The sequence below is a fragment of the Entelurus aequoreus genome, linkage group LG18, assembly GCF_033978785.1.
Source record: "Entelurus aequoreus isolate RoL-2023_Sb linkage group LG18, RoL_Eaeq_v1.1, whole genome shotgun sequence".
Classification (NCBI taxonomy): Eukaryota; Metazoa; Chordata; class Actinopteri; order Syngnathiformes; family Syngnathidae; genus Entelurus; species Entelurus aequoreus.
In genome coordinates, this window is record NC_084748.1 from 35,732,512 (window position 1) to 35,760,341 (window position 27,830).

Genomic DNA, 27,830 nt, shown 5'->3' on the forward strand with positions numbered 1-27,830 from the left:
CCGAAACCCGCAGGCCACCCCCTCACCACGAGGCCCTGAGACTTCTGCGTTTGACCCCTACGCGCGGCCCGTCGGGACGCGCCCGCCGTCAAGCCACGAGGGCCAGCCGTCGGGTCGCGGAGCCCGCCGTGCCACGCGCGCCAAGGGGCGGGCCGAAACCAGCGGGGGGTTTCGGGCACCCAACCCGCCTCCCTCCCACGGAGGGAGGAGGGGGGTTTAATGTGAACATTACTGTGCAATCACATATTTAGAGTTTTTACTCAATTCAAGTTTAAAAGTTAAAGTTTAATATTTGTTTTCACTGCATGTTACTTCTCCTTAAACAAAGTGTTGTTTTTGATTTATAGATTTTTGCACTTTATTTTATTGTATTTCAATTTAATTATATTTTAAAAATATTTCAGTTGAGTGGATGATAGAAAATTGCTATTATTGTTTTTTTCTTTGAAGTAAATTTAGCCCACTTTTGCTAAAATAGAAAATATAGGCTACTGATGGTGCCTTGAATACCGGTTTCTTTCATTTAATGTTCATGTTATGGGGATTTTTATATAAAGGAAATTTGTCTTTTGTGTCTGTTGAAAATTAAAGATTACTGACAGAGCCATAAGAAAATATTGCTTTATTTATCTGATCATATTGGAATATATTTGTTAGGTTTTCAGTAGGTTCAATTAGGTTCACTAGACTATATGCGTCATTTAAAAATTTTTCAATGAACATTCGAACAGTCCGGCCCTCGGCTTGTAGCTAAATTTTTTATTTGGCCCTCCGTCCATTTGACTTTGACACCCCTGTTGTAGTGGGTATCAGGATTATTTCAGGGAGAGCATGTCCCACATTCCAAGGTGCTTTTTTGAGGCATGTTAAAAAAAATTATGCACTTTGTGACTTCAATAATAAATTTTCAAATGTTTGATTTTGTTTTGCTGTTTATAAATCTTTTTTTTTTACTTGGTCTGAGGAAATATTCAAATTTTTTGAGATAGGATTTTTGAGTTTTCTTAAGCTGTATGCCATAATCAGCAATATTAAAATAATAAAAGGCTTGCAATATTTCAGTTGATGTGTAATGAATCCAGAATGTATGACATTTTTGTTTTTTTAATTGCATTACAGAAAATAAAGAACTTTATCACAATATTCTAATTTTCTGAGACAGTCCTGTAGTCAAATCCTGGTCACGGCCCTGATTGTAATTACTCTGTCTGCTCTTTAAAGTTCCACTCTGACGCTTATTGGTTTGGCAGAAGAAAACACACACAGGCGTGCAGACGCACACTGTCAGAGCGAGTCCTTTCTCTCTTGCATCACAAAGTGAAACTTGAGCTGAAAGGGGAGTGCCTTTCAAGGGAGGACATAACGCAAGTAAGGATGTGGGAAGGCTGGGTCAGAGAGCACTCAACTGTACTAGGGGAGGATTTTCTTGGCACGTGTACCGCCACATACATGAAATTAAGACGTCCTCCATGAGGCATTCTTTTGTGGAATACAGCAACACTGAATGGTGGCGGGTTAACAAAACACTATCACGGGTTACCGAAGCTTAGTGTTGGCAGACAGGTAAGCCAAATAAAATACATTTACTTGGTAATATGTAACTTATTGTGAACCAGAGTCTAGTGGACTTTAGGACTTGGGTGTACGGTCTTGCAATTAACTGAAGTGTTCCTAAAAAGCTGCCCCCTCTCTGACAGGTCAACGTGTGATCCAGTTCAAATCCACTACAACCAAACACTAGTGTAAACTAAATCCAGCTTGTGACAAGCTGGAATATCCTCACATGTTCAAGATGCAACGTGCGTTTTTAATTGGAATGTGGGGCTGCGTGTGTGTGAATGCCTTCCCACTGAGGCCCCTCAGGAGCAGCAGTATGGTCCGACTGGTGTGCCGGTCTTGATGTTTAGCATGTGAGACTCTTTCCCAACACCGGCTTGTTTATGCAGCATGAAGCTGTTTTGACCTAGGATGAAACTCGGGACAGATGCGGACAGACGTGACTTTGGGTTCCTTTGCGTTTAGGTATTAGAGAGGCAGGTTTGTGTACAGCAGAACTCTCCGTATTTGCGAGGTTGTACTCCTGGACCACCGGCAAACGGCAAAAAAAAACGTGAGTAATTGAGAAGCCCATTAAAAAAATTCTATTTTTGACACAAGTCTGGCTTCCCCCGCACCTCCAAACCCTCCTGCTCTCCTTCGATTTCGGATCAACATTTGCTATAACAGTGATTTGTAATTAGGATGACCGTATTTTCCGGACTACTAGCCGCTACTTTTTTCCCACGCTTTTGAACCCTGTGGTTAATAGAACTGCGTGGCTCATTTATGGATTTTTCTTCTAACTGCCATGATGTTTTGTATTCAACAAGTAGTGTTCATAAAACACCAACAGAGACACTGAAAACATGTGTAATTGTTTGTGCTATAGCGCCATGATTTGGACGAGTTCGCTCACTGCAGGTGATGTGGGCTGAAGGTCTACAGTTTTTCGTACTGTTTAGTGTCTTATATCTGAAGTAAAAGTGCTGTTCCGTCTACCAGCCGTCCATAGCACTTTTTTACTCCTATGGTTTCTTCATTTATCACTCTGAGCAATGTTTTTAAGTTTTACAATATAACTAAAACCATTCACACTTACGAAACTGCCACATGTTTGATAGTAGTGTTGTTGCATATTTGTACGTGCTATCGCAATGTAATGACACTAGTGTCGTTAGTATTAGCTCATATACTAACACATTTACAAGTGTCTGTGTTAGCATAACTTACAATGGCATTCTTTTTGTATTGTTTCAGTTTCGAAAATTCCTCAGTAAATTCACCAAAACGTCACTGTGGAGTTATTGAGTCAATTTAGCTGATTGGAAAGCTAGCTTACACAGCTAGTGGGTCCATGACGATGACTTCTGTTTTGTTTGATCATCCATTTTACTGCCGTGTGACAGGCACCGTTTGGAAACAATTAAGTTATGTAAATAAACATTGACAAAATCTTCCTCATTTCACAAAGTATATATCTGCGGCCTAATATATGGAAACATTTTTCTTTCTTCTCAAATTTTGTGGGTGCGGCTTATATACTATTTTTATATACTCCTATTTCTGGAGCTGAGGTTGCTGAGGTAGTTAAAAGGCTCCTCGGTGGCAAGGCCCCGGGGGGTGGATGAGATCCGCCCGGAGTTCCTTAAGGCTCTGGATGCTGTGGGGCTGTCTTGGTTGACAAGACTCTGCAGCATTGCGTGGACATCGGGGGCGGTGCCTCTGGATTGGCAGACCGGGGTGGGGTAGTGGTTCCTCTCTTTAAGAAGGGGAACCGGAGGGTGTGTTCTAACTATCGTGGGATCACACTCCTCAGCCTTCCCGGTAAGGTCTATTCAGGTGTGCTGGAGAGGAGGCTACGCCGGATAGTCGAACCTCGGATTCAGGAGGAACAGTGTGGTTTTCGTCCTGGTCGTGGAACTGTGGACCAGCTCTATACTTTTGGCAGGGTCCTTGAGGGTGCATGGGAGTTTGCCCAACCAGTCTACATGTGTTTTGTGGACTTGGAGAAAGCATTCGACCGTGTCCCTCGGGAAGTCCTGTGGGGAGTGCTCAAAGAGTATGGGGTATCGGACTGTCTGATTGTGGCGGTCCGCTCCCTGTATGATCAGTGCCAGAGTTTGGTCCGCATTGCCGGCAGTAAGTCGGACACGTTTCCAGTGAGGGTTGGACTCCGCCAAGGCTGCCCTTTGTCACCGATTCTGTTCATAACTTTTATGGTCAGAATTTCTAGGCGCAGTCAAGGCGTTGAGGGGATCTGGTTTGGTGGCTGCAGGATTAGGTCTCTGCTTTTTGCAGATGATGTGGTCCTGATGGCTTCATCTGGCCAGGATCTTCAGCTCTCACTGGATCGGTTCACAGCTGAGTGTGAAGCGACTGGGATGAGAATCAGCACCTCCAAGTCCGAGTCCATGGTTCTCGCCCGGAAAAGGGTGGAGTGCCATCTCCGGGTTGCGGAGGAGACCCTTCCCCAAGTGGAGGAGTTCAAGTACCTTGGAGTCTTGTTCACGAGTGGGGGAAGAGTGGATCGTGAGATCGACAGGCGGATCGGTGCGGCGTCTTCAGTAATGCGGACGCTGTATCGATCCGTTGTGGTGAAGAAGGAGCTGAGCCGGAAGGCAAAGCTCTCAATTTACCGGTCGATCTACGTTCTCATCCTCACCTATGGTCATGAGTTTTGGGTTATGACCGAAAGGACAAGATCACGGGTACAAGCGGCCGAAATGAGTTTCCTCCGCCGGGTGGCGGGGCTCTCCCTTAGAGATAGGGTGAGAAGCTCTGCCATCCGGGGGGTGCTCAAAGTAAAGCCGCTGCTCCTCCACATCGAGAGGAGCCAGATGAGGTGGTTCGGGCATCTGGTCAGGATGCCACCCGAACGCTTCCCTAGGGAGGTGTTTAGGGCACGTCCGACCGGTAGGAGGCCGCGGGGAAGACCCAGGACACGTTGGGAAGACTATGTCTCCCGGCTGGCCTGGGAACGCCTCGGGATCCTCCGGGAGGAGCTGGACGAAGTGGCTGGGGAGAGGGAAGTCTGGGTTTCCCTGCTTAGGCTGCTGCCCCCGTGACCCGACCTCGGATAAGCGGAAGAAGATGGATGGATGGATGGATGAGCTTATATAGACCGGTGTGCTCTGTAGTCCGGAAAATATGGTACTTCCATCTTCGATTAAGGATTTCTTTCATAGTCGAATCTAATTCGTTAGATTTTGCCCATAGCCAACTCTATCGGTCGAATCTATGGCATTGTCTTTAGGGGCGCCGTCAAAAAAATTTGCATTATGAATTGGTTCAAAGTTTTCAAGAATACTTTTTTTTTTTTAATAGTTTTTAGGCAATTTATAAATGGTTGATTTATATAGGCTCAGGGGCGCCGAAAAGGAGGGGTAAAGGAGACGGATTATAGGGGCCCATGATGGAGGGGGGCCCAGAGAGGCCCCTAATGATGATGAAATTATAATACAGGGGGCCCTGTAAAGATTCTTTTCATGGGGCCCAAAATCCCTAGCGGCGCCCCTGTATAGGCTAGTAAGGTAAAGTTTTGTATCTGACAAGTTTCGGCTATCTTGCTTCTGCAGCCTTCCTCAGAGGTGTCACGTGATGTTAGTGTGACGTCATCTGTGACGTCATCTGTGACGTGTTATATGGATTGTTCCATCCCACCATCTCAGGTGGGATGGCGGTGTCCCCTGGTGTGCGTCGGGGGTAGGGCGGGGCGCCCCCTGTCGTCCGGATGTCCACCAAACGGCCGGGGGCGGCCCTGCAGGACTGTGTCCCAGGTGTGGGATAGTTGGTAGGCTCCCTCGTCCCTGTTGACAGTCTTTGGGGCCCGCTTCCTGATTTCAACCGCCTCTTTGATCCACCGATGGAATTTGTTGCTTTCCATTCTAATTACCTTGGCTGCCTCCCAGTTCATTAGATGGTTTTCCCTCTTGCAGTGGTCTGAAATGGCTGATTTCAGATTTTCCTGCGTTGCTTTCATTCTCGTTGCACGGGTGAGCGTTCCAGATGTTTCCTTTTCACATTCTTTCTGGTGTTCCTTTTTTCGTGTGCTGAACTGTCGACCTGTCTCTCCTATGTATGTTTTATTGCATGTTAGGCAAGGGATCTCATATATCACATCACACTTTTTCTCAAGGGGGATCTCATCCATACTAAACTTACAAAACTTTACCTTACTAGCCTATATAAATCAACCATTTATAAATACACATTAGTAGGCTAAATGAACCTCTTCAACATAGTTTTTAGGCAATCTCTGCTCTCACTTGCTGAACATATACAGACGCAAACATTCATTGCAAGCAAAAAGAGCTTTTGTAACTTGTTTTGAAAAGTTTTTATCATATTCTATGTATCAAGGTTGCGACGATTAATCGATTCATTCGATTATTACTTTGATTGATCGTTTGAGTGTAACAAATAAAAACGTATTTAAAAAATGTAATTAATGCACACATGTTAAAAGTGCAATTTCAAAGTTTATTAGAAAAAAATGCCAGGCAGAAAATGTATTATTTCAACTATTTTACCTAAAATACGCATTGAAGCTATAAAGTGCATTTTATCCGCTTAAAGTGATTACTAAAATAATCAAAAGCTGCAGCCCTACCAAATAATGTATTGGAAGAATCTGTTAGAATCAAAAATCGTGTTAAATCGAACCGTCACCCTCAGAATCAGAATCAAATTGAGTTGTGACTTGTAAGATTCACATCACTAGTTGCAGAGAGAAATAAACAAATGATATGCAGCTGTTTAATGTATGCATTATTTTCACGGACAGGCATTCTACGTGTGGCAGTTAAAAAGAGCAAAGAAATGAGCATGAAAAATTTGCCTTTGGCCACAATCTGGTGCATTAAGATTTTATATGTCCATTAATGTGCACTGTCCCATGTACTATAACAAAGGAGTTATAATACACATCTATTAACAAGCTTATTGGTGTGTTTAGTGGGATAGGCGAAACTTAAGTCGGAGAAAATGCTGTAGTTTATACATTAATTATTGTTTCTGTGTAGCAAATGCGTCACGGACCGGTACCGGTCCCCGGACCAGTGGTTGGGGACCACTGCGAAATGACACACAAGGAGTCAGGGGAATTCAAAGGTAGCGTTCTCAAACTGCAAGTACCGGCACTCACTGAAATTAAAGGCAAGAATGTTTATTTAACATGCACGCTATGTCCAGGAGAAAACATTTATCCCTGTATTTTTTTGTTTTAATCAGATTCAGCACATTTTTGAATTTGGATTAATCATGATTAATCACAGGTGGATACTCTCTTGCATTATTAAAATTCGCTTAAGAAAAGACCCCAATATTTGTAAACAAATGCAATTTTATTATCAGAATGTCATTCAGTAAATGTTTTTGAACGTTTTACTGGAATGTATGTCATTTATTTGCCCAAAATTTGCTAACAGTTTTATCTAAGGTTCTTTTGATTGATTGATTGATTGATTGATTGGTTAATTGAAACTTTTATTAGTAGATTGCACAGTACAGTACATATTCTGTACCATTTACCACTAAATGGTAACACCCGGATAAGTTTTTCAACTTGTTTAAGTCGGGGTCCACGTCAATCAATTCATGGTACAAATATATACTATCAGCATAATACAGTCATCACACAAGTTAATCATCAGAGTATATACATTGAATTATTTACAATGCGGGGGGTGGGATGTGGAGGGGGTAGGGGGGAGTTAGGTTAGGTTGCTATCAGCATATTTCAGTCATCATACAAGTTTTTTAGGATGTATTTTGGCATACAGGTGCAGAGATTTGCACTACTTAAAGACCAAATGTTCCTTTGAGTCTTTTTACCTAAGTTTACATTTTTGGTACGTATGAGTTTTGTACCTTCAATATTTAATGTTGTTACTTTACGGGAGATTTATTTTGTGTACATTTTTATTTCTGTGCATATCATACGGCACACTGCAATCTACTGAGTTCAGATAAATGCCAAATGTTCCAAAATACTGCATATAGTGTTTTTATTCTTCAATCAGTTAATATCTTTGACGTTAAAGATGTTATTTTATACGTTATTACATTGGATAACGAAATAAAAAATAACGTCACAGTTACTTTGCTGAGTAACCAATAACTTGTGCAATGAGGTAACTGAATTACTAACTCAATTACTTTTTGAAAGAAGTAATTTGTAACTATAACCAATTACTTTTTAACCAAAGATGACCAACTCTGACCCTTCCTTTCGTATAAATTCCACTGGGATACACTCCAGCTCACCCATAACCCTAAAGAGGATACGCCGTATAGAAAACAGGTGGAACAGGCGTGGTTCATCGCAATAATTTCCATATCCCGTTCTCTGGTTGTCATCAAATTTTTTTTGTCTTTGCCTTCACTCTGTAGTGGTATTAAAAACATGCAATTCCAAAAATAATCTCCCTTGCTTCTTCACCTCCTATCTTTTGTCCTGTTTGCTTTGTGCAACCTTTTTTTTTAATTTATTTTGGCTTAAAAGTTCATTTTTAAAACATGTATTTACTTTGCTCATCAGTCCCAACAGATAATTCTCTTTTGGGACTGGGAAGACCTGAATAACTGGAGCAATTACCCTGTCTGCCAATGCTGCAAATACTAATATCAGCATGGAAGAAAAGCAAATAAGACGTAATGTCCTCTTTGACATTGTACAAGGTAAACAAAAACATGTCAAGCACAGAGCTGCACCCTTACATTAAGAAGGAACTCCCTGCTTCACACCCAAAGTGTGGTGTGAGTGCTCCGATACTTGCTCAAGCGTGTTACACATGCTGGTTAAACGTGGGAATCCCTAAAAAAATTAAAACGTCAAAAATATTGGAAAAGTTAATATCAACCGAGACGACATTTGTGAGCGTGATAAAAAATGTCTCGTTTAATATCTCACAATAATGACTGTCACCTTCCACAATACAAATGATCCCAAAGACTTGTAAATAAGCCGTTAAGTTAGGGAAATTGTGACGTGATGGGACAAGCAAATGGCACATATTCTTACAGTGAGCAGGGGCCAGGAGAGGGAAGGGGTATCGTACTCGTACAACACGGTGCAAATGCATGTCATGTCAAATATTGCTACAATTCACGCAAATTCAACCAATCCCTGTACACTATGAATGGCCTCGCAATTTTGTCCAATGCCCGCAACATCTCCACACATTTTTGCCAGTGGAATTTGTCGTTGAGTGGCACTCATACCTCAACTGTCTAATCAAAGCTTAGGTTTGTTTCTTGGGTAGACAAAGCAGAAATAGCAAAGTGTACCAATATACAGTCGTGGTCAAAAGTTTACATACACTTGTGAAGGACATAATGTCATGGCTGTCTTGAGTTTCCAATCATTTCTACACCCCTTTGATTGGAGCACATACTTGTTTGTCACAAAAAACATTCATGAAGTTTGGTTCTTTTATGAATTTATTATGGGTCTACTGAAAATGTGACCAAATCTGCTGGGTCAAAAGTATACATACAGCAATGTTAATATTTGGTTACATGTCCCTTGACAAGTTTCACTGCAATAAGGCACTTTTAGTAGCCATCCACAAGCTTCTGGTTGAATTTTTGACCACTCCTCTTGACAAAATTGGTGCAGTTCATCTAAATTTGTTGGTTTTCTGACATGGACTTGTTTCTTCAGCATTGTCCACACTTTTAAGTCAGGACTTTGGGAAGACCATTCTAAAACCTTAATTGTAGCCTGATTTAGCCATTCCTTTACCACTTTAGAGGTTTGTTTGGGGTCATTGTCCTGTTGGAACACCCAACTGTGCCCAAGACCCAACCTCAAACACACGTCAAAAGTGGTAAAGGAATGGCTAAATAAGGCTAGAATTAAGATTTTAGGATGGCCTTCCCAAAGCCCTAAACGTGTGGACAATGCTGAAGAAACAAGTCCACCGCACTAAGTCTTCCAGGTAATGCAGTCTATAAACATTTAGCAACACACTGGCATTCTCACTTTTGAGTTTACATGTATTCAGAGTAAGGCATTTAAGAACATATTTTCATTTGAAATGCTGACCTATCAAAGAGGCAACATTTACATGTTAGAGATGTCAATGTGTGATACTCTCTCATCGTCTCTCATTTACCAACAAAAATTAGCGCTGTAGATCGCTCTTCACATTTCACAAAAGCTCTTAAAGTGTGGGGGTACATGTGGTGGTAGATAAATTTATGTTTTAAGACGGACAAACACTTTTCTGCAATTTGTGAGCGACACAGCAGACAGCAGAGAAGAAGGAAGGTGTTTCTTTCAGTAATTAGAATTCATTATTACTATCATTAGTTATAATGAATTAAACAGTACAGACATTTGATAATGAGCTTTGAGGTTGTACTTTTAACACTTTATAGTGTCTTCTTAAAAGTATGTGTCGAGTAAAAAAACGAGTAAAAACGAGTAAAACATCAATAAAGTATTTGTTTCCCAATTTGTGTTAAAATCATGTGATTCTTTTTTAGGTAAAGGTTACAAGAAACACTTAAAACATTGAAAACAAATTCATAAAATCACAAGCTGGCTCAATGTTATTGAAAATAAATAAGCCGAAAAACATTGCAACTGTTCTGAAAAGACCGCAAATTAAAGTTAAAGTACCAATGATTGTCTCACACACACTAGGTGTGGTGAAATTATCCTCTGCATTTGACCCATCGTCCTTAATCACCCCCTGGGAGGTGAGGGGAGCAATGAGCAGCAGCTGTGGCCGTGCCTGGGAATCATTTTGGTGATTTAACACCCAATTCCAACACTTGATGCTGAGTGGCAAGCAGGGAGGTAATGGGTCCCATTTTTATAGTCTTTGGTATGACTCGGCCGGGGTTTGAAGTCACAACCTACCGATCTCAGGGCGGACACTCTAACCAGATGGCAACTGAGCGGAGTTCTATGCCGCAACAATCACAAAAAAAAGCCTGTGAAATCCAGTAGGGACTGCGTAGTGTGAGCACGGCCTTAAGTCATTATCTAAGGGCATTGAATTAATAGCAACTGGACTGTTCAGGTTGTCTTAAAACAACATTGCCTTGAAGACAAATAGATAGGATAGCTGTAGTCTGAGAGAATAGAGCTGGAACCAAACCCTCAGACTACAGCTGTCCTAACTGGTCTTTGCATATGAACTGATGAAGCCTGCCCGAATGAGAAGTGAAAGGTCTTTTAAAACAAATTGAACTGTCCAGTTCCCATCGATTGAGTGCCCTGAGAATATAATGCCATGGATGAGTGAGACTATTCTCGTAGTCAGCAAGTATGGACTTCAGTGGCTATTCATTCACAATGAATAGATGTGTAACTAGACACGACAATCCAATGATGAACATTAAATCTCTTCCTCTGGGTCACTCATTAAAGCCAATGGCTCACTAAAAAGACTTTGGCACTCTACACACATACACGTTTCTGTAGCCTAATTGCTTTAACATGTGTATCCTTTAAAACAGGCTCGAGGCACAAGCAGGAGGACAACGCAGTTGAGTACCAAAGTGAAGTTTGCAGGGACTCGTCAGATGGAGCACCTCTCTTTCCCGCCGCTGACCCGCTTCGCCGTGTGCGGCGGCACCCACGGCAACGAGATGACGGGGGTGCACGTGGTGCGACAAATGGAGAAAAATAAGGTCGATAAAGTCGGGCATGCGTCTGTAATGGCGGTGCTTTCGAATCCTGACGCTGTGAAAGAATGTAGACGGTACATAGAAAAAGATCTCAATCGTTGCTTCACATATGCTATGCTGAGGTATGTTGGGGGGGAAACTGCTACCTGAGTATTTCAATGATCTATATGCTCACTTGTGTCAATTTGTTTGGGACTTGCAGTGCACCCTTAGGGCCCTCATCGACTCACGAGATGAAGCGAGCTCACGAGCTGAACGCTCTGCTGGGGCCCAAAGGGAGCCCAGAAGCCGTGGACTTGATATGTGATCTCCACAACACCACCTCCAACATGGGCCCCTGCTTCATTTTGTACAACCACGACTGGATCGTCATGCACATTTGTAAATATGTTCAGGTGAATTGTACACTTAAACAGTTTTGTGTGTACACCTTTTTAATCGGTATCCATTTTAGATGAGCAAAAATGAGTAAAATTATGAAAATGGAACTTAAAAACAAGAAGTGAAAGATGAATACTGCTTACTACCTAAAAAATTAATACTGCTTACAACCAATATTCATAAAAAGAAATGTTTAAGGATGAATACTGTGTACAACCAGAATTCTTCAAAGGAAAAGTTTAATGATGAATACCACGAACTAGTATTCAAAAAGGAAAAGTTTAATGATGTCCTGAGGGACAAACAGCGAGAGACGTTTGCACAGTGCCTGTGTTTTTAAAGATGTAAATCTCTGTTGTTTTACAGTTCTCTTATGTATTTTAAAATGTATGTCTTAATGTATTTATTTTGAAACTGCTCTGTGACATGTGCTGTTGACCTCTTGGCCAGGTCACCCTTGTGAAAGAGATCTTGATCTCAATGGGTTTTCTTATCTGGTTAAATAAAGGTTCTAATTCTAATTAATGAATACTGCGAACTAGTATTCATCAAAGGAAAAGTTAAATGATGAACACTGCGTGCAACCAGTATTCTTAAAAAGAAAAGTTGAATGATGAATACTGTGTACAACCAGTATTCTTAAAAAGAACATTTTAATGATGTACAACCAGTATTCATCAAAGTAAAAATTCAATGATGAACACTGCGTACAACCGGCATTTATCAAAACAAAAGTTTAATGATAAATACAGCTAACAACCAGTATTTATCAAAGAAAATGTTTAATGTATTCATCAAAAGAAAACTTTCATGATATATATTGTGTACAATCAGTGTTCTTCGAAGGCTTAATAATGAATACTGTGTACAACCAGTATTTTTCAAAGGTTTAATCAAGAATACTGCTTATAACCAGTATTCTTGAAAGGGAATGAATACTGTGTAGAACCAGTATTTGTCAAAAGAAAGGTTTAATGATGAATATGGCTTACAACCAGTAGATATCAAAGTAAAGGATTATTGTATTCGTCAAAGGAAACGTTTAATGATGAATACTGCTTGAAACCAGTATTCAAAGGAAAATATTGTTACTGCTTTGTTTACTACATGTATATACATTTTATATTGACGTTTCTATTTACTATAAACAGCTGTTACTTGGCTAAGTTATTTTTGCACTTGCATAATAAATTTAATTCTAATCCACATATTGATGTGTACAGTATTTTATGTTTTATAATGAGAAAAGTGAACGCTTGCAATTAATTTCTTATTTGTAACCCGAAGAAGTCAAAACTTGAATGTAATTCATGAATTGTGGTCAGATACAAAATAAACTACAAAAATTCACATGGGACATAAAAGTTACTTATTTTGGCTCAAACATTACGATTCTCAACAGGTTTTCCTCACTGCTCATTAGTGATTACAACTCAAGTTGTGTTTACTTCACAATTGTATTGTCCTTTATTTGCTTTATTTAATTATCAAATGCATAAAAAGCTTTTTTTTTTTTTTTTTTTTTACAGAGTATAGCCTTGCATTGGCCCGTGGCAATAATCCAGTTGGATGCAGATGAATCTGAGACCTACTCACTTGATACTGTAGGCAAACATGGCTTCTGTAAGTGTGTGTACACACATAAGCATAGGTGTGTCTGCATGAAAGGAGACAATGCACTATATTTGCGCAGGCAAAGTATTTATCCTCTGCAGCTCTGACAGCTGAAGATAAAAACTTTGGATCCTGCACCAGGCTCTCAGACTAGAGCTATCCTATATAAATCTGTGAGCATGAACTGATGAGTCCTGCTCGGAAGAAAAGCGAAACGTCTTCTAAGACAACTTGAACATTCCAGTTGTGATGGATTGAGTCTGCCTGAGAATACAATAATGACCTGGATAAATGGGTAGTCCCTCCGTGAATTTGCAATATCGCGTTTGAGCCAATTCCCTGCAAATTCAACCATTCCTTGTGAATTATTTGTCCAATTCCTGCAACTTTACAGAATGTTTTGGCCAATGAGCATTATTTTTGCTAATCTAATTCTAGTTCCAGTTTATGCATTCAACATTTTTATTTGTAAACAGATCTTAATTTACAATGGGACGGTATAGCTCGGTTGGTAGAGCGGCCGTGCCAGCAACTTGAGGGTTGCAGGTTCGATCCCCGCTTCCGCCATCCTAGTCACTGCCGTTGTGTCCTTGGGCAAGACACTTTACCCACCTGCTCCCAGTGCCACCCACACTGGTTTAAATGTAACTTAGATATTGGGTTTCACAATGTAAAGCGCTTTGAGTCACTTGAGAAAAAGCGCTATATAAATGTAATTCACTTCACTACAATGCTGACCTAGCAAAGAACATGGCAGATATGTTGAAGTGTGATAATAATCTCTCATTGTCTTTCATTTACGAATGAAATTTGCGCTATATAGAGAGCTCTCAATGGTTCAAAAATCCTCTTAAGATGCGTTAAATGAGTTGGAACATAAATGAATGTTTAAGATGGAAAAACATTTGGTGTAAAACATACACAGATGTCTGGAACACGTGGACAACAAAGCAGATGGCGGACAATAGGGAGGTCTTTGGTGGTGTTTCTTTTTGTAATTATAATGAATCATTACTATTATTAGTTATAATTAATTAAAACAGTATAGTGTCAAGGAGCTTTAAATATGTGCTTTCACTGCCATCCAGTGTTTACTTTTATAAAACCAGTAAAACATCAATACAACAATTGTTTACCAATTTCTTTTTAAAACCATGTGAATTTTCTTTTAGGTTAAAGTACAATGAACACATTGATAAATTCATAAAATCATAAAGAAACCGCCTCAAAATATTTAAACTTTTGCAGCAACTTTCTAAAAAATCTGCAACGATTTTAGGCATTTAAGGACTCAACAATAACAAAAAAAAAGATTGAAATCCTGGAGGGACTCAATGAGAATATTCACTGGCAAATTACAGTATAACGATTGGACGACCATTTAACCATAGTGTAAAAAAAATAGCCATGTATGATACTATCTTTCAAGGATACAATGTGGTTTTATTGTCTTGTTTTGTTTTCTTGTATATAGCGTTAGAAGTCGGCCCTCAACCCACTGGCGTAGTCAGAGCTGACATCTACAACATGGTGAAGGAAATATTGGAACTCATCTTTGAATGGCTACAAAAGTTCAATTCAGGTGAATATTATGCATTTATCTACATAGAAAAAATTCACATTTTCGAAATATATTTTGTCAGGAAATTCACTTAATTTTCATTGTGTTATTTGTCCTCTTTTCAATGCGGCCCTTTGTAGTTTTACACACATTGCTAAGACATTAACTGTCTTCAATTTGACAGGATGTATTTTTGAGGGCGGACAGTTGGAGGTATTCAACTGGACCAAGACCATCGACTACCCGAGAGATCCCACCACTAACGAGATCACAGCTGCTATTCATCCCCAGTTACAAGTACTGTACTTTGTGTTCCACCCCTGACAATATAGTAAGCGCAAGTATCAGAGAGCTACTCTTGTTCTGCAGGACAACGACTTCAAACTCCTTCGTCCTGGGGATCCCATTTTCCTGTCGTTTACCGGGGAGACCATCACGCACCAGGGAGAGGCGGCCTACCCGTTTTTTGTGAATGAATGTGCCTACTACGAGAAGAAGATTGCCTTCCACTTAGCTAAGAAGATCAGCGTCCGCATCCCGTCCATCAGTATGGAGAAAAGCATAAGCATCAATAAAAAAAACAACATTTGAAATTGTTTTAATGTATTCCACTTTTTTTATTGATCACACAAAAGCCAAGCAATTGAGTTCCACTTTGCCACAAAACCAGATGACAGCCATGAATTTGGCTTGGATTACGACAGTTATGGTCACTACCAATCAACAGGCTTTAAAACTTTTAACTATAGTATTTTTTTAAGAAACAGGATGATAGAATAAATGTATGCTCTACTTTAATATATCCTATTAAGAACCTGCGTCCACTGGAATTGACATTTGTTTTTTGTACTGTGCTGTCAAACGATTACATTGCTAGATCAGATTCATCACACTTTTGCATTTTGATTATTCGCAGTAAATTACTACGTATAAATACATACATATACACACACATATATGTATATATATTAATATACATGTATATATTCATTCATAACAGTAATTAATATGATTTTTTTTAATTAATAACACTTATTTTTTTATTTGATTGATGGCAATTATTTTCAGTAAATTGCTCGTTTGCATAATTAGTAAATCAATTAATTAGTGCGGTCAAACTATACATTTTTAAAATCAGATTAATCCCACTTTTGAAGTTTTATGAATAGCAAATAATGAAATTGCAAAATTGACTTTCAAAAATACCCCATATTTTGACACAAATGCTATCTATAGTCAGAATTTTAGAAACAGTTTAATTGAAATTACCGCATGGGTGTATTTTGAAGTGGAATGTGCCAGCGAACACAGCAGTCAACAGCTATTGATTATTTTAGAAATTGAATAATATCATAACGTTTTACTTCTGCTACTGTATGTAAAAACCTGCACTGCTACAGCGTAATTTCCCCATGGTGGGATAAATAAAAGTCTTATCCTATGCTAAATAAGTTGATATGAACAATGTTTTTTCTTTATACCCTGAATACCCTTCATTCTTTTTTTCTAAAAAATGCACATCAACATAGAAACTTCATTTTCCACATGTGTAGTAATACAAAATTTAAATAAATATAAATCTTAGCTGTTTGTTGCCACACACCATTGTCTTGTGTCGCTCTATTGCAATGGTGGAAACTGATCTCATAGTTTAAGTTCCCGGCACACTATGCAATTTGGATTTTATCAATTTGTAATAGTAGTTACAATCATAAATCAATGCCACAGAATATAAATCAAATCTTTTTTCTAGTTTAATTAATCCATTAATGGTTGCACCCCTGCCCATCAGATAGATCACGTACAGCGGGGGTCCTCAAGTACAAATCTTGAAGGTCCACAAATGTTATTTTGAAACAGGCTGGGTCCGTTTATTATCGATCAGGCTTATGTAGTAGCAGGATGTAGGTAGTAGTTTAACATTTTCTTAAAATTAACAAAAATAAAATAAATATCCAATAAAATACATGAAAGATTTTCTTTGAAACAAAAATAAATAAGAACTTAAATAAAACTTTCAGTTTTAACAAAAAATAAATACTTTTAAACACAACCCTCCTATCCCTGGTACACAAATGACCTCAACAGATCTCATTCATGTGCAAATATAACTAGACAACTGTGTGCCTGCAGCGAGGTGGTAACAGCCTATCAGCGCGTCGTTGTGATAGAGATGACACCCATACTCTGATTGGCTGATTCCGCAGCCAATCAGAGTGGCGTTCTCTCGCTCTCACTCAGTCTCTCTCTCTTTCTCTCTCTAAGAAGTGTAAACCAAACGTGGAGATATTTGACTAAAAACAACAAAGAACGTTGACTTGCGCTAGCGATGACTCAAAGATAAATACAATTATTATATATTTTTATAATAATTATAATTATAAAAAATAAAAAAAAATAAAACAATTTTTTAATTTTTTTTTTTTTTTTTTTACTATAATTCGTGCTGGGTCCGGACGGACACGTCGCTGGGTCCGGACATGGACCGCGGTCCGCCTGTTGAGGATCACTGACGTACAGTACCTGAGAAGCAAATAAGTGCTATGTATAATGTGCTATAACCATAACTGGACGTACACGTCTCAGACTATTGTGCCTTTTTAACTGCCTTAATACGCAGAAGAAACTGAGACTTGCAGGTGCTAAACCATGAATTTGTTTTTTTAAGATCGCAATCAAAAATACAAAAGGGCTAACTAATGCAATTATTCTTAACTGTAAAGCTTTAACCTGTCTTAACTGATTTCACAATTATTTATTGCTGACCAAATGTAAATGGGTTGTACTGTACTTGTATAGCGCTTTTCTACCTTCAAGGTACTCAAAGCGCTTTGACACTATTTCCACATTCACACACTGATGGCAGGAGCTGCCATGCAAGGCCCTAACCATGACCCATCAAGGGTGAAGTGTCTTGCTCAAGGACACAACGGACGTGACGAGGTTGGTAGAAGGTGGGGATCGAACCAGGAACCCTCAGGTTGCTGGCACGGCCACTCTTTCAACCGCGCCACGCCGTCCCCAAGGTGCTTTTCGTTGCCTGAAACTTGAATTACTTGCAACACACATGGTTAATAAAACAATAATGAGTTTTAGCTAAAACGTTGTTTTTTTTCTTTTAGAATGTACAATTTTTGTATATTGTATATAGATTGTACTTATTTACTTCAAATGAACGTGAATAAATATCAAAATGTTTCACCCTATGAAAGACAATGGCGGTGTTATTTTTAACATGTTTTCCACAAAAAAATCACACAAACCGCACAATTCAGCAAAAGTCCAATTTATTTTTTACAGAAAAAAAGTGTGCTTGAGAATAACCTAAAAACCAGAGTGTACGCGTAACAAAACATGGACATCGAAAACAAATTCTTATTTTAGAATTTACAGTACATTCTCACATAAATAGTTTTTTTTCACTACACAAAATGTCAGCCTCTTTAACAAGTGGTTTTACAAAAAACAATTTGTCGCAGTATCATGCGGAAGCCATTTTTTTCTAGTTTTAATCACTGCGATTAGATACAATAGGTATTTTAAATGCAGGGTTTTGAGTGGTTACAATTCACCACAGGTTGGATTTACAGTATAAGTATCTCCGTTAAGCATGCACAACCCCATGTTGTACATATTCATGACACTTTGAAAAAAGCAAAACTTGGGGGGTGCAACTCGAAAGTCTTAGTAAAGTCAAGAGCAAGGTGAGATAAACGATGGCAACCAAAAAGAAGGCAACATTCACAGCAACCCCAGGATTAATAAATAATTCAACATTATTAAGCATGCACTATAGGAAGTAAGACTGCAAAGAAGCAATATGGATATTGCGTAACTGCCATTAACAGCATTTATGATTGGCTACAAATGGACTTGTCCTGCCTTCAGATGTCCTGAGACAACATGGAATTGTGTTTATTTATTTTTTTTAAAAAATACTTTTCTCCCTTTTAGGCCACCCGGTAAGCGACCATGCGGGTGTAGTTGTTGCGGTGGCTGCGAGCCGCCCAGAGGAACAAAGCGGCCGCCATCATCTGCAGAGGGAAGGAGATGAGGGCGAGGTAGAGGGACCAGCCCATGGAGGACTCCACCCCCTCGGGGGGCGTGGCGTACTGGTGGAGAAGATCCATGCCGGCCCGGAAGCAGCAGACGCAACCAAGAGTGCACAGAGCTAACGAGGTAGAGGACGGATGTCAACAATGAGACTCTGCGATGCTGCTTGCCTTCCCAATTTTGATTTAGTAAAAAATGTGCTTTCTGCGTATGCGCCCACACACACGCACAATCCTTGACACATTGAAAATAAACAACAACCACCTTCCCCGTATAGTTTAGCTTGCTATGCGATGATCTGGAACGGTAAATCCTGATCTGGCGTTGCATTTACGAAAATTATGCTACATCGACATAGCGACGCGACACAATGTAAAATGGTTTGTCTTCTTCCCAAACCAAGCACCACAAACAGATTGCAGTCCTGTAGTAATGTAACGATAAATGGTATTAGTGATAAACTGCAGTAAAACCTCAGACGGTTAGCATTACCGTTTTAATTTTAAATTTATTGAAAAACCATGATTGATAACTGCAATTTGGTAAACTCACGGACTAACTGGCACAAGCTCAAATGGTAACATGAATACATAAGACATGAACGTTTTTGTGTCTATTTGTTTTAGGATAATAAATACATTTATTTTCCAATGGTAAACAATTCTACAGTAATGAAAAATAAAATGTTATGTCCTTTCAAATGGTTACTTGCCTTATTATTGTATATTATAATTACATTACATTATAAACACTGTATAGTTGTCAATCGGTTATTTCTTCAGTTTAAGAGCACAAAAGTTCTGAGTCTGTCTGCATAAAGCCAAATATTTTTGAAAGTGAATTATTATTGTTCTAATGTGTGGCACCTTGAGACAAGAATATGTTGATTGAGAGTCTAAAAGTAACATGTCTTCCTTCACTCGTTATTTTCGCAGTTTTATGTATTTATATGTATAAAACATAAAAATAGCAAATCAAATCGCAAACACAATTTTGGAGGGGAAAAACGCAATGAGGTTTTTTTCTCAAAACTGTGCAGCCCTCGTGTTTATATCATTGTAAAATGGGCTACGTCGTTTCTAAATGGGGAAATACGTTAATGTCTCTTGTGTTCACAAGCTAGCGCTAGTGTGGTTATCAATCATGGATTTTTGATTATTTTCATTTTAAAACGGTAATACTAACCGTCAGGAGATTTACTGTGTTTTTCATTACCATTTATCGTTACATCCCCACAGTTTGTTAACACTGCATATATAAACATTTTTCAATGATACTTATTTTTTTAAATAGCTAATATAATTAAAGTGTATTAGAATAACTACAATTTAGTGTTGAAATGTTTACCAGCTTTTTTATCCCAAATGACCTGCGCACTAGTTACCCTGAGAACTTCTGCTTTACAGATGCCATGTCAGCAGTAAGTGCATGTTGTGGTAAGGATGTCAACTATGGTATCAGTCATGGTAAAAGGTAAAAACAGCCACCCAGCGCTAAAAGTTTTTTTTTTTTCTTCAGGGTACTAAAGGTGTCTTATTTAAGGTGACGGTTTTATCTAATCAAGTGAAATCCAGTCCAGGCCGCAGATTGATCTTATACCGATCAATAAGAGTACGGTAAATACTTTTTTTTTTTTAAGTAAATGTGTTGTGAACATAACCAGTTTCACTGTGTTCAACTCCAACTCATTTTCTTTATGTCATGCTTTTATGTACTTTGCCGTGTGTGCAGTCTCACCTGCAAGCAGATGCAGCACTCCTACACCCACGGTGGGCGTAAAGCTGCGGCACAGGCAAGCGCAGACGCCAACAAGGCCGCTGAGGAACACCAAGGCCAGTGACACCAGAGGCAGGAGAAACTGACACCTCCACAAATCTACAACAAAGATAATACAATAATGCATGGTAGAAACAACAGTGAGCATTTAGACCTTCACAAAGGTCTTAACTTGATTGTCAATTAAGTAATGTAGAACTCTACCTGTGCTGACATGTTTTATATTGAAGTGCAACTTTGTCAATACTTTATTTAGCCATTTTATCTATTGTTTCAGTTGTGTATATTTGAGGGTCCCCCATCCCCTCCTTAACATTGCTTTTTTTGTGATTTGATTCAAGGGAAAATGTTGCTATTAATATATTGTATTTTTTATTTGTTTCATTAACCTTGGAGATTTTCAAGTTTTCATATCAAATACAATGTTGAATATATAAGAAATACAAGTTTATTGCATTTGAAAGGGTATACTTGCATTATTATGTATCATTATTATACCAGTGGTTAATTTGGTCTCAAAATATTGTTTATTCGCAATAATGTGTAAGTCAATATATCGTCAAGAAAAATTTATCGGCCCAGGCCTACTTATAAAGACCAAAATACTGTAAATAGTACATGTTTTGTTTTGGTTTTGTTTGTTTGTTTTCATGTTTATTTCGAATATGTAGACAAAACAAAAACAAACAAATTTTGCAAAAAAGCAAAATTCATGATATTGTTATCATGAATGTGCCTGTTACTACATTACATACATACTTATTAGGGGTGTAACGGTACACAAACATTTCGGTTCGGTACGTACCTCGGTTTAGAGGTCACGGTTCGGTTCATTTTCGGTACAGTAAGAAAACAACAAAATATAAATTTTGGGGTTATTTATTTACCAAATTTGCAAAATCTTCCACTGAAAATATTTTTCTTACTGGAATATTTCATGTGAAGTAATCCGAACCTTGGATAGGTCAATAATTCATAATAACATTGATTTTGATTCAATATTAAGTTTTGAGCAATGACAGTTTGAAAGAAAAAAAAACAGTTTTGTTTTATTAGTCAACATTGCAACTTTTTCTAAATTACATTTAACCTTTAAGCTTTTTTATTTCACTTTTTATGTTTTTGTTAATTTTAATAGTATTTTTAGAATGTGCCGTGGGCCTTTAAAACATTAGCTGGGGGCCGCAAATGGCCTCCAGAGCACACTTTTGACACCCCTGCTATAGATAATAAAAAATTAAATCTGATAAATCTATGGATAAAAAGCAGAGCCTGGCGACGCATGCGCGTTTATCATAACTCTCTCGCTCTCTCTGTCTCTGCCCCTCCCTCACGAATGCTGCTGCGCGCACAGTTTGTTTTGTTTTTAACCCCTTCTTAACCCTGAACGTACATTGAAAATACACGCAACCCTAACTCAAAATGCCGGATATTCGAGGCATTTAAGAAACTCCGCCCTGACAGCTCCGCAAAAGAGGACATGTCCGGTGAAAAGAGGACGTATGGTCAGTCTATCGCAGCCCGTTAGCTGCTAGCATGCCGTGTGTTGTGCCTCGGTGTGCATTGTTTACACAACGTGTGTTACGCTACTTAATATGTCCGTGTGGAAACTCGTTCGGTACACCTCCGAACCGAACCGACACCCCCGTACCGAAACGGTTCAATACAAATACACGTACCGTCACACCCCTAATACTTATAGAATGTAAATAAAACGTTGTTTGAGGTTTTTAGAGGGCTTGGCGCGGTTGGGAGAGTGGCCGTGCCAGCAACCTGAGGGTTCCTGGTTCGATCCCCACCTTCTACCAACCTTGTCACGTCCGTTGTGTCCTTGAGCAAGACATTTCACCCTTGCTCCTGATGGGTCGTGGTTAGGGCCTTGCATGGCATCTCCCGCCATCAGTGTGTGAATGTGTGTGTGAATGTGGAAATAGTGTCAAAGCGCTTTGAGTACCTTGAAGGTGGAAAAGCGCTATACAGGTATAACCCATTTACCATTTATAAGCAGACTAAATCATATACCATTTAGCTGCATCTAGCTATAGTGTTTACTAGTTAGAACACACAGGAAAGGAAAGATGAATGTGTGTCACATAAGGATTGTGGATAATGGACAAAATTTTTACCGCAGCTTTTTTCCACGGTGCATTGATTTCACAGAGTGCAGCGTAAAGAATGCTACTTGCGTCAACAACAACAAGAGCGTGTTCTGTGTTTGATACCACAAAATCATGGCAGACTATGTAAGAGCCGCAGACAACGACTATCTTATCTTTTTTTAGCCTAAATATTTAAAATATTTAAAGCCCGGCGGGCAAAAAAGAGAGGGTGTGAAATGTCAGAGCAGACGGGGGCCGAGAGTGTCACAACACCGACTGTGGAACTTTCCAAGCCATGCCAAAAAACATCAGAGTACTTTTGCGTCACACGGTGTTGCAGTCGATGCAAAAGGCCTTGTGTATCTGGCAAAGAGGATACTGCTTCAAGACTGCATCACATCAAATTAAAAATGGTTTGCGCTAACAAACTGTGTTACACCTCAAAAAAAAACAAAAAACTGGAAAAAACGAGCTGGGCGGGCATGTGTCCATTTTGAGTAAGTCACCATGGTATTGGTTATTAAACATGGAGCACAGAGTGCTTGATATAACCGCTATATACACAGTTGATCTAACTGTGTACAAACAAAACATGAAAAGTGTGCTAATACTTTACAGATATGTTTATATTCGTAGTATTTGATATGATTGTTCGTGTTTCTCAGTCAGTACTGACTTTTGTTCGCATTGTATTGTGAGTGAGGAGCAAGGGGCTGTGTCACGACGCCAGAAAATGAGTTATTCGGCATTAGCTCCTACAATAACCATGTTGATATAACTTAGATAATATGCATGTCACAGGTTTCGGATGTTTTTAGGGGGCTCTATAGGCAGAATAGTTTTTTGCTATTTAAAACGCACAGAAAATGAAAAGACATGTGTCCCTGTCTCACATAAGGATTGTGGAAGATGGGCAAAATGAAAAAAGTGCAGTTTTTCTTAATCATAACGATGAAGCTTTTGAAGCAGTACTCACATGTCCTAAGTAGATCCTCGTCACTGTTGTGGTTTCCAGGATGTTTGTACTTTGGCAAAAACTGCTGAGGAAGAGTGAAGCTCACACACTGCAACCTTAACTGGGGATCTAGAAGGAGTCAAAAAAGATGGGATCCCAATTAGAGATGTTTTACATGATCCCAAACAAAATTATAAGTACATAACAGGGGTGGGCGATATGCCCTAAAATCGATATCGCAATACAGTATATATTGCTGCCTGCTGCATTAACGATACTTATCATAAATATATTATTTGGTATAATAGAGGAATTTCAAAACGTGTTACAAAGGCTCTTAATTAGACTGCTGACATATGTGATAACATATTGCGTCAATTCCGGTTGTATTATTTTCTCAAAAAAATGATTAATCTACGTGCTAATCTGATATCTGGTTACTTTCTGTTGCAACATGGTTGTATCCACACTTCTGTTAAAATGTAATAATTACTTATTCTTCTGTTGTTTAGACACTTCACATTAGTTTTGGGCGATACTACAAATTTGGGTATCGATCCGATACTAACTAGTTACAGGGGCAGTATTGGTCATACCACTGCTGATACTTCAAATTTTCAAGATCGAACTATTCTATTTTTGATCATAATTATATACAGACAAAAACAATATCATATATCTATTTGAATTATTTCCTACTATTGGCTCTGATCTCTTACCCCCACCCTATCAGGGGCCCCCGATTGTGACGTCAGAGTGCAATGATTGGTGTTCAAAGCTGTCAATCACAGACAGCTCAGCTTCGTGTAGCGATTGTGTACTCGCTATCTTGGCTGTGTTGTTTTTCCTACTGTACCGAGCGGGGCTCAAACCCAGGTCACCGGAGTGAGAGGCGAGCATGCTGACTACTGAGCTAAAAGCATTGGCAATATCGCAGAACGATAGCCCTATTCTTGAAGTTGACTGGCTTTTGCAGAGACGTTCATGGGAATGGAGGAGATCTAATCATGAACAAAATTATTTTAAAAAATATATAATAATTTGCGTTGTTAATGTTCTGTTGAGTAAAATCCATTGATCCACTCGACATCCATTGCACCGGTCGCCCACTGGGAGGGGGAGACACTTGTGATTAAAGGCTATATAAATACATTTTGATTGATTGATTGAAAATTATGTTTTTGTTTGGGGGTTTCCCCATAAACCCCCTAAGCCCTGGATCCCTGGAACTTTTTTTTTTCTGTTCAAGAGCTCTAGCTTAGCGGTTAGCATGGCTTATTGTATCCTCCTATGGTGTAGTGTAGCATGTTTGGCTATTCCTCGTCCTCCAGTGATAATGGTACTTGTACGAAACGGAGGCAAGTATTGCCGACTTACAAACAGCTTCGCTATAGTGCGTTCAAGAAGCATGCTACTGTCAAATTTGCTGCACACTTAAAGTGTCACCGACATGCATTATCACGATATATTGGTAGTATTAAAAGCTCTATCGTCTGCCAAATTTATGATTTATATCAGGGGTGTCAAACGTACGGCCCGAGGGCCGGATCAGGCCTGCGAACAGGTTTTATCCGGTCTGCGGGATGAGTTAGCTAAGTATAAAAATGAACCTGAGATTTTTGAATGAAAGAAACAGCTGTTCTAAATGTGTCCACTGGATGTCGCAATAGCAATTATTTGTATCTTTGTAGACGATGCTACATATGTATAAAATAAACCACATGATGTTAGTACAGTAGAGGAAAATTATCAAACTACAAAAGATAAAATCTTGTAATTTGATTTTGATAGAATTTTTTTAACTTGATAGGTTGATGAATATTATCACATAATTTATTCAGAAAATATAAATAACGACAAATAAATTATTAACCGCAACATGTAAGTGTAATAAAACCCCTGCAACATTATTATTTGTACATTTGTTCTTGTTCTATTTTTAATCAAACAAAACACTCTGAATTTGTCTTTATTTCTAAGCGTGCCGTTTTAGGGATGTCGATAAATGCTTTAAAATGTAATATCGGAAATTATCGGTATCGGTTTCAAAATTATCGGTATCGGTTTCAAAAAGTGAAATTTATAAATTTTATAAATGCCGCTGTGTACACGGACGTAGAGAGAAGTACAGAGCGCCAATAAACCTTAAAGGCACTTACTTTGCGTGCCGGCCTAGTCACATAATATCTACAGCTTTTCACACACAAGTGAATGCAAGGCATACTTGATCAACAGCCATACAGGTCACACTGAGGGTAGCCGTATAAACGACTTTAACACTGTTACAAATATGCGCCACACTGTGAACCCACACCAAACAAGAATGACAAACACATTTCGGGAGAACATCCGCACTGTAACGCAACATAAACACAACAGAACAAATACCCAGAACCCCTTGCAGCACTAACTCTTCCGGGAAGCTAATATACACCCCCTGCTACCCCCTACAATCTCCCCCCCACCCACCCCCAACCCCGCCCACCTCAACCTCCTAATGCTCTCTCAGGGAGAGATTTAGATTTAGATTTATTGGTCCCCGTTGGGGAAATTCATTTTCACTGCCGTGCATTTGAACAATAGACATTACACATCACGAAACAAAAAAAACAAAAACACATCATACATGACCAACACACATTTACAGGCTTGTCAGACAGGTCGGCCGGGCCTGCTGTTAAGGGCGGCTATAGCTGCAGGGATAAGACTTTTCCTGAGGCGGGCCCTCCGGAATTTGATGGTTCTGTACCTGCGCCCTGATGGTAGTGGGATGATGTATTGGTGTACTGGGCATGTCCCAAAATTCAAAGCTGCTGTTTTGAGGCATGTTAAAAAAAATAATGCACTTTGTGACTTCAATAATAAATATGGCAGTGCCATGTTGGCATTTTTTTCCATAACTTGAGTTGATTTATTTTGGAAAACTTGTTACATTGTTTAATGCATCCAGCGGGGCATCACAACAAAATTAGGCATAATAATGTGTTAATTCCACGACTGTATATATCGGTATCGGTTGATATCGGAATCGGTAATTAAGAGTTGGACAATATCGGAATATCGGCAAAAAAGCCATTATCGGACATCTCTAGTTGTTTTACCAGTTCGGCCCACTTGGGAGTAGATTTTTCTCCATGTGGCCCCCAATATAAAATGAGTTTGACACCCCTGATTTATATCATCTATATCGCGCAACCTAAGAGGGATTCCTTACAATTGTTCGCAGGAAAAAAAAACCTAAGGATGTTTCAGCAGTCTTGCATGCAAAGTTTCTGGACCAAAGTAACTAAAAAAAAAGAAGCAGAAACAAGTATCTAGTTAGTATCTCCAACCTGGCTCCTTGTACCAGTGGGTTAGTCCGGGCACCAGGATGCACCGCCACCACAGCCCCAGTGTGCCATTGAGGCGGTACAAGGTCTCGCTGGAGGTCTTCTCATCAAACTCTCCGTCGATGAAGTCCTTCCTCAGCACGGAGGCGTTGGTGTCGCCGTGTCCGCCTGCCGGGCTACTGTACTGGAACCAGTGCTGGGTCCCCACGGCTACGGAGAGGTAAACGGCCGCCAGCAAGCTCAGCACGGAGCCGATGACCAGAGCTGTAGCATATCGGTTATCGACCATGGTATCGGTGGAGTCGGCTCACTGGGAATCCGTGTCGATTCGGTGGAACTGCTCCCTGGTGTTGCTACTACGTGAAATAAATAAACAGCACATTGCGACTTAAATGACCTAAATAATAAAGTGACACAATTATCTTGTCAGCAAACTGGGCGGTACAGTATTCACAGTTGTGTGTACGTTAGCATGCTGGCTAGTATTCGCTGCTAACCATTAAAAACGCCGAAAACAATCGGTTTGTTGGCTAATTATAACCCCACCGTCATCTTCTAACACACTATCCGACAAAACATACATTTATTTTTGTTTACCTCATTACTGGAAAAAAGAGCAGTTTCTATCACGAAACTGTAAAAAAAAAAATGTATATACAAGCCAGGCCTTCGGTTCTTCTTCTTCTGCGCTGGTTAGACTTCTTCTTCCTCTGTTGGAATTGAAACCAGTGTAATAGCTGACACTGCCAACTAGCGGTGAGAGTGTAAATGCATCGATGGCTGCTAGTGGCTCATCGACGTAGGATAGGATAGATCAGGGGCCCTAAACTTTTTGACTCGGGGGCCGCATTGGGTTAAAACAATTTGCCGGGGGCCGGGCT

At 39.5% G+C, this 27,830-nt stretch overlaps 2 protein-coding genes across 4 annotated transcripts; one reads left to right on the forward strand and one right to left on the reverse strand.

Moving 5' to 3' along the window:
* Nucleotides 1-1,396: 1,396 nt before the first annotated feature.
* Nucleotides 1,397-15,343, forward strand: LOC133633594 (N-acyl-aromatic-L-amino acid amidohydrolase (carboxylate-forming) B-like). Of its 2 annotated transcripts, none has more exons than XM_062026167.1 (7): nucleotides 1,397-1,563; nucleotides 11,011-11,303; nucleotides 11,384-11,576; nucleotides 13,092-13,185; nucleotides 14,651-14,758; nucleotides 14,922-15,034; nucleotides 15,107-15,343. In XM_062026167.1, exons 2-7 carry the CDS (start codon nucleotides 11,077-11,079, stop codon nucleotides 15,326-15,328), a joined length of 957 nt encoding a protein of 318 aa, XP_061882151.1. In that variant the 5' UTR covers nucleotides 1,397-1,563; nucleotides 11,011-11,076; the 3' UTR covers nucleotides 15,329-15,343. The 2 variants fall into 2 exon arrangements, with proteins under 2 accessions (XP_061882151.1, XP_061882152.1); XM_062026168.1 differs by lacking the exon at nucleotides 1,397-1,563 and adding an exon at nucleotides 1,849-2,110.
* Nucleotides 15,344-17,995: 2,652 nt separating this feature from the next.
* On the reverse strand, nucleotides 17,996-27,684 carry cldnd1b (claudin domain containing 1b). 2 transcript variants are annotated; one of them, XM_062027084.1, is made up of 5 exons: nucleotides 27,547-27,684; nucleotides 26,953-27,305; nucleotides 23,642-23,749; nucleotides 20,528-20,665; nucleotides 17,996-18,908 (listed from the first exon to the last, which is right to left on the reverse strand). In XM_062027084.1, the coding sequence occupies exons 2-5, from the start codon at nucleotides 27,236-27,238 to the stop codon at nucleotides 18,688-18,690; spliced, it is 753 nt and encodes a 250-aa protein (XP_061883068.1). In that variant the 5' UTR covers nucleotides 27,239-27,305; nucleotides 27,547-27,684; the 3' UTR covers nucleotides 17,996-18,687. The 2 variants fall into 2 exon arrangements, with proteins under 2 accessions (XP_061883068.1, XP_061883067.1); XM_062027083.1 differs by having other exon boundaries at nucleotides 26,953-27,302; nucleotides 27,547-27,662.
* Nucleotides 27,685-27,830: the final 146 nt, after the last annotated feature.